Source organism: Gavialis gangeticus, unplaced genomic scaffold, assembly GCF_001723915.1.
Source record: "Gavialis gangeticus isolate Ggan-Ray unplaced genomic scaffold, GavGan_comp1, whole genome shotgun sequence".
NCBI classification, from domain to species: Eukaryota; Metazoa; Chordata; order Crocodylia; family Gavialidae; genus Gavialis; species Gavialis gangeticus.
The window spans coordinates 48331455-48338239 of record NW_017728997.1 but is presented as its reverse complement, the minus strand read 5'-3'; the positions used below and the strand labels follow the sequence as shown (position 1 = coordinate 48338239).

General features: G+C 38.6%; 1 protein-coding gene across 1 annotated transcript in view; it reads left to right on the top strand.

Moving 5' to 3' along the window:
* DOCK3 (dedicator of cytokinesis 3) overlaps positions 1–6785 on the top strand; it is a 791467-nt gene that overhangs the window by 620029 nt on the left and 164653 nt on the right. The window contains exon 15 of the mRNA XM_019504626.1: positions 1993–2117. Coding sequence (XP_019360171.1) covers positions 1993–2117 — 125 coding nt within the window. The remainder of the gene's footprint in view (positions 1–1992; positions 2118–6785) is intronic.

Here is a 6785-nt window from a genome sequence, read left to right as displayed (position 1 = left end):
GAGGGTGGGCTGCTGCTGCAGGCTGGGGCTGGGAGCTGCGCCAGGCTCTTCCCAGTGGGGGGGTCTGGGCTGGGGCTGCACTTGGGGTGGGTGGTGGCAGCAGCACTGGGGTAGAGAGGGGTAAGGGGGGAAGCTACAGCCACCTCAGAATTCGCTGTAGTTCCCCCCGTAGTAACCACTCCCAGGGCTGCCGCTGCTGCCTGCCCTGAGTGCAGCCCCTGCCCCACTCCCCCCACCTCCACTCCTACCAGGAAAAGCCCGGCACTGTCCTCAGAGGCAGCCTGCCTTCTCCCCACATGCAAATCCGGGGGGCATACAGCCCAATGCCTTCCCCAGAGGTGCGCGTAAGGTCAGGATATACCCCCCTTCCCTGCGCCCCCCAGACAAGCCTCTTGCTGCTCTATCCTGTGCCCTGCCCTGCCCCAGCCCCACTCCCTCCCTCACTGCAGGGTCTTTGATCTGCCCTCCACCCCCTTCCTCCTGAGCAGACTTACCAGCTGGATGCTGCTCCCCAAGCTGCCAGGCTGGCCATGTGCATGCTGCAACTGCAATACAATGTGGACCAGTGTATCAGTGCACCTCTAGAAAAATGTAGCTCTCTATCTAATCTTCAGCGCCAAGGAATTATAGTATTCAGCAGGACAACTGGAGGAATGAAGACATGACCAAAAGTTTGTTTTTGGTCCATTGGTAGATTTGGGAAAGGACACAAGGAACAATTCAGCTTGGGTGCTGATTGCAAGAAAGATTTCTGATAAATTTCTGGTATTTCTGATAGATGTAGAAGGATTTCTTTCATTGCCTGAAAACAAATGTGGCTTCTCTCACTGTGCTTCCAATTAATAAATAGATTTAAATGCATCAACTATTCCAGTTACTAGAGTGGAAAAAATCAGATTTTCAAACAGGCTCTGCTTTGCTGGATAACCTTCCATTGCTTCATTATTTAGTTCTTCAGGCTACTTCACACAGTATTTGCCTTGAAAGGGTTTAATTTTTGTTTGTTCTTTTAATCATACACATTTTTCAGGAAGAGTTAATTTGAACTGCCCTTTAGCCAGTATATAGGAAACAAAAACAAAAGAAGAAATCATATTGTTAGCCATCAGTGACAGTTCCAAAAAAAAAACAACCTAAAGGACAAATGGGTGCTTTCTATTCTTCTTTTGTTACAGAATATGCAAGATTTAGACTTGATTGCATTAGAATTTAAAGCTGAGTTTCCCAGACCAGTAGTAAAGAGTTGAAAAGTGGACTAGAAGCTGTCAAGTTCAAGGCAACAAAGGCCTGACAAATTGTTAGCCCTAATGCACCATGATCTGTACTTCTAGATCTAATCATCTGGTCTGAAAGCAATTGAAAACAAGGTGGTGAAAAATTAGCAGGCCCTCCCATTGCCCTCTGTCTTGGACTTCTGCTTGGAGCTTACAAACCATCCAGGAATGCAGCAGGAAGGAATTTATTAATTCTTTCCCGCTCCAGCTCAGTTGTGATTTGAATTACAAACAAGTGTCTCCAACACACAAGCAGCTTCTGCTTTTGTCACAGTGATAATAAAACATTGGTTACTTGGAAAGTGTTACTTGGACTTAATTTTCTACTAATAGCTACAAAAATACTAATTTGTTTTTAAGCATACCAGAAACAGAAAATCAGGTGTTATTGACTGCTTGCTAAGTTTAGCCTAATCCCTCCAGGTCAGTTGAGTCAGCAAAGGGATATGGGGTTATTCTCCACTTCTCTCCCTCCACCCTCACCTCCACATATTAATGCAATTATTGATTCTGAATTCAGATTTAATAAAAACATTACTAACAATCTTTTGATTTACTGCATTGACATTAAAATGTTCTTCTTTATTAACAATTAACTTGCTGCTTGAGATGAGTTGGGCTTTGGCCAGAGTTTTGAAGAACAAAGCCAGTTGCCTCCATAGAGGCCCTACATTTTCCATGTTATATTTAACCATGTGAATCTTCGCTTTTACTTTAGGTGATATACGCAATGACTTGTACCTGACACTAGAGAGGGGGGATTTTGAGAGAGGTGGGAAGAGTGTGCAGAAGAACATTGAAGTGACCATGTATGTTCTTTATGCAGATGGAGAGATCCTGAAGGTAAACAAAACCTTGTTGCCTTGCTGTGTTATAGCACCCCACATTCACATTCTCTTGCTTTACCATCTTTGATGGGTCTTGGAAGCTTTTGAAAAAATAATTTCCTTCAGCTTTTAGCCCTTTTAATTTCTTTATTGCTATGATGTGGTCAATAAAATAGGCAACTACCAGAATTGAATTAACTTGGAGCAATTAATTTTAGTTGGAAAATAATATTCAACCATTAAATATACAGACAGACTAAGCATTAAGAAACATTATGTGAAAATTAATTTTGGCAGAACTTTTAACTCAGAGTGCCACATCAATAGCAGAAACATGTAGGGCAGGATCTGATTTCACTTTATGCACCTAAGTATAGCTTCCGGTTTTGATATCTATGCAGAATTTTTTTTTGTACCTTATTTACTCACATGCCACACACACTTTTGCCCCCTCCTCCTCCTCCTTCCCACCCCAGTCAGCCTTCCAAGATTGGGGTTCATGTCTTTTCTTTGCTGAAGTAGAAGCATGTACACACAATGTTTCAGTGGCTGCCAAGATAGTTGTCATTTGTCTCTGGCCCAGAAAGCTGCATTAACCCTCTCTCAGCTGCAGTAGCTGTTGGTTGAATACTGTAGCTTGTGCTTAAAGCAGCAATTGAGCTGCTGCATGCAGTCTATAGTGTCTTGAGAGAGTGTGTGCTGTGGAAACAATATTTTATTTACAGGAACTTATATAAAGAGCTATTTACGGTTAAGAAATAACAGTCTTGCTAACACCCTTGCAAGGGGCCTAGCATTGTTGTTGTCTTAACACAGCTGGAAGCTCCTGCTGTTTCTGTCCCAGACTGTCTTCTGAGATGTCGCACTTCCTGGATGCTGTGTTTCCAGGAGAATTTACTCTGTCACAGTCAGCCATGACTCTGGAAAAATCTTTTTTGTTCTACATTCTGCCTTCCAAAAACAAGGTGCATGCCTTATTGGGGTCATGGCTTATGCAAGATAATACCGTATTTCAACCTATGCACACACCTGCTGGTGGGGGTTGTAGACCCTACCATGTTTTAGCCTAATAGTCTAGCACTGAGGGCATTTGTCCTCAGGGTGGGAGACCCTGGTTCTACAGCCCCGCATCCAGAGGTGATTTGAACCAGCATCTCCTGCTCCTTAGCAAAGTGCTATAATCACCAGGCCACAGGTAAGTTATGATTTAGGCTGGGGCTAATATTCTGCTCTTTCACATCTGCTAGTCATGGATTTTATTTCAGTGTGCATACACTACTGTATGCTCTGGCCAGAGCACAGTCCTGTTGAATAAGTTCAGTGGGTGAGTGTACTCTTGCACATACAGAACTGAATTACACACTGGGCATAAGTACCAGAAACTGCAGTTACACCACTGTGTATGTGTAATTAGGCACATAACAGGATTTAGTCTTTAAAATAGCTGTTTTCAAAGAAAGAACTGGGGGGTATAATAATAACTATCTCTGAGATGACTAAATTAAGGTAAATTAAGAATGACAAATTGTAGCAACGTCAGTGTTCTTTAAGAAAAAGTGTTCAGAGAAGTACCACAAGAATGATTCTTGGATTGGACAATATACCTTCCAAGAAGAGATGTCAGTGACACAATCTATTTAACATAACACAAAAAAGGCAAAACAGTGACTTGATCATAGTCAATAAATAATGGTGTAAGAAGGAGATTTCTTATAATAGGCAGAGATCTACAGTATGGTTCAGTTGCTGAAAGCTTAGAAAATTCAAATTGGAAATTTTTAACAGACTGAATAATGGTTAGAATTACTGACTGGGGATTCCAGAACATTTGAAATCTTTAAAAGAAGTTTAGATATTATAAAAGATATCTTCTAAACTAATTCTAAATTATTGAGTTTGATGCAGGGATTACTGTTTAAAATTCCAAGACAGTAAAAAACCAATCACAGTGGTCCTTCCCTCTTAAAAAATACCCAAAAAAAGTAAATCCTCAAACTTTTTGCAAACAGAATTAAATAGAATAGACCTCATTTTCAAAGGCCCTGCCTGAACCTAAGAGTTTACAGGAAGCTGGTAGTGATTTTCTAAACACTTATTGAAAAATGTAGTATTCATTTTGTTCTTTCTTTGGGAGTCTTTATGCTTTTACAGAAAATAAATGATAAAAGAATCAGTCAGTGTGGAAAACAGTTAATGAGTATTTTGACTAAACATCTAGCAGAAATGGAGAAATATCTATACCAAAATTATTTAAGAAAAACTGCTGAAAATATAAGGTTACAAGAAAAAAATGTTTGTTCCCTTTTTTTTTTGTCTCCAAGAAAATAAACCACTTTCTGGGTTGCTGCTTTTTTCTGTTATAATTGTTTGAACTTGTTTATTATTTTTGTGTGACCTACCTTTACATAAAGTATCAAAAGACGGTTTATTATAAAAGGGCCATTTCATTTTTAAATCAAGTATAGATACTATAGCAATGTACATTAACTAATAATAATTCCCTCTTACCTTTTGCTTCCCTCACTACAATGAAAAAGCCTTTGTGTCCTGTTTCTCAGAAAAGACTAGACACTGAAGCATATAAGTATCAGAATCATTGCCACTCCACATTTTTAATTCAGAGGAGGAAAATCAAGTTGGTATACTCATTGCTTGTAATTTGATTAGAAATTAAATGGGTCTCTTGTAAGAAAGTGATTTTTGCTCATGGATTCTCCAGGGAGGGTGTAAAGTTCTTCTGTTTAATTGGATTTGGGATCCCTCTCAAATTAATTAAATACCTTTTTAAATCAGTTACTTATTTTAAATGACCAGCAAAACACTTCACATCTAAAGGCTGTAACTGTGACTGGGGGCTTATTGCATAAAGGACTGTACAGATATGTGTAAAAGTAAGAGACATCTCTTGCCCTAGAAAGCTCTCCTTCCAAGAAGATGAATACAAAGGATATAGCCTCAAAATGTAGATACTCCAAGCCAGATATAAACTGAAATATTTGTCATATTCAAAACTGGTGCAAATCTATGTAGCTTTGTTGAAAGAAAGGTATTTTGATTTACGCCAAAAGAAGGTCTGGTTGAAAATTTATAATGGTTCCTAACTTCCATAACATTATAAATGTTTGGATAGCTGCCCAAAAATGAACTTATTCATAATAACTGAGAATTTCTAAGTAGGAAATGCCCAGAGACCTGAACAAGGAGATCTGACATACCTCATAAAAATATAGAAAGTACTGATCTTAGGGCAATTACCATTAATAGAAGAAAGTGGGACTCTGCTTCCCTTTAATCTGAACTTTTTGTCACTGCCAAATATACAGTTGTATAGTTTATATTAGTTCAGAACAGAAACAAGATATATATTAAAATATCAGGCTGAACCAAAGAGGTCGACTTTAAAAAAATGCCAAATGCCAATATAAGAAATAAACATGAACACATAGAAGAAACATGCTACTGCTTAGAATTCAGTTTGGAGACTAATCCTGTCTCATCTTTTTGTTCACTGCAGTGGTGTCTGCCTGACGGAAAAAAATTGCCAATTCATCTGCCAGAGTAAAAGCAAATAAGACTAGCCATCTGGGATCACTTTTAACTTAGTGGGGTAACTTATCATTGCACATTAATACCCTTGTCCTTGTTGAAGACAGTTGACCATATTAAATACACATTGCTGTTATAAATTCAGAAAAGCCTTGAAAAATAGAAAGGTTTGGTTCTTCAAACACTGGGTTTCCGGTTTCTCTCATATTCACCAGAATACAGATTTTTGCTGTAAAGTTTGAGCAAATAAAGTTTGTATTCAAGATCTTCCTCCTAATTTAGCTGCAGATCTCTGATAGTGATGAGCTTCATCAGTTTTAATAGTCTCATCTCTGCAATGGATTTTAATATGTCTAGGCATCCATTTGCCAAAAACTTCTGCAAGTTTATTACCTTAGCTCTTTTAAGTATGCTATTAAATGAATAGCTGTTCACCTTCTGTACTCAGAATCATTCTGATTTGTTTGGTATTTTTTTCTCCAAACCATTCACAATTTTTTTGTCAAGCCATCTTACCTTTCATTGTATACATCTGTCCTAGCTAATCTACAATCTGGCCACTTAGAACAGCAGGCTTTTAATCATGTGTGTGTGACATCTCTGCCATTTCCCATCAGGAGAGAAGCTGATATCACTCAAGGACAAAATAAAATGCTGAAGGAAAAAAAATGCTGCTGAAAAGCAGTTCTCAGTAAAGGGTATGGATAAATGGACATTTTAGCTGTTTCAAAAATGCAGGGAAGGGGGTGGTGAGGAGACTGCTGAGACGCGGCATCCTCTGTTAGTCTCTGTTATGTCTGCAGAATCTTGTAGTGACATGAGTTAATTAAATAGTCCTAATTTTGACCCTAAATGAAGCAGGGTTGAAGTCAGAGTGGTTTTGCTACACTTATATCCATGCAGAATCATGCAGATGTAACAGTTGCATAGTAACAGTTTATATCAGTAGTCTTTGATATTGTTACATCTGTCTGTACCCTAAAAAGATTTCAGCTTCAGTAATACAAGGTAATATTGAAAGAGACATCGAAAAAGAATAGATTCATATTTTAAAGATTAATTATAAAGGATTTCTGGAATAATTCTTGCTACACTATTAGAAGGTGAGCTACTAATACAGTCACTGGAAAAAAATGGA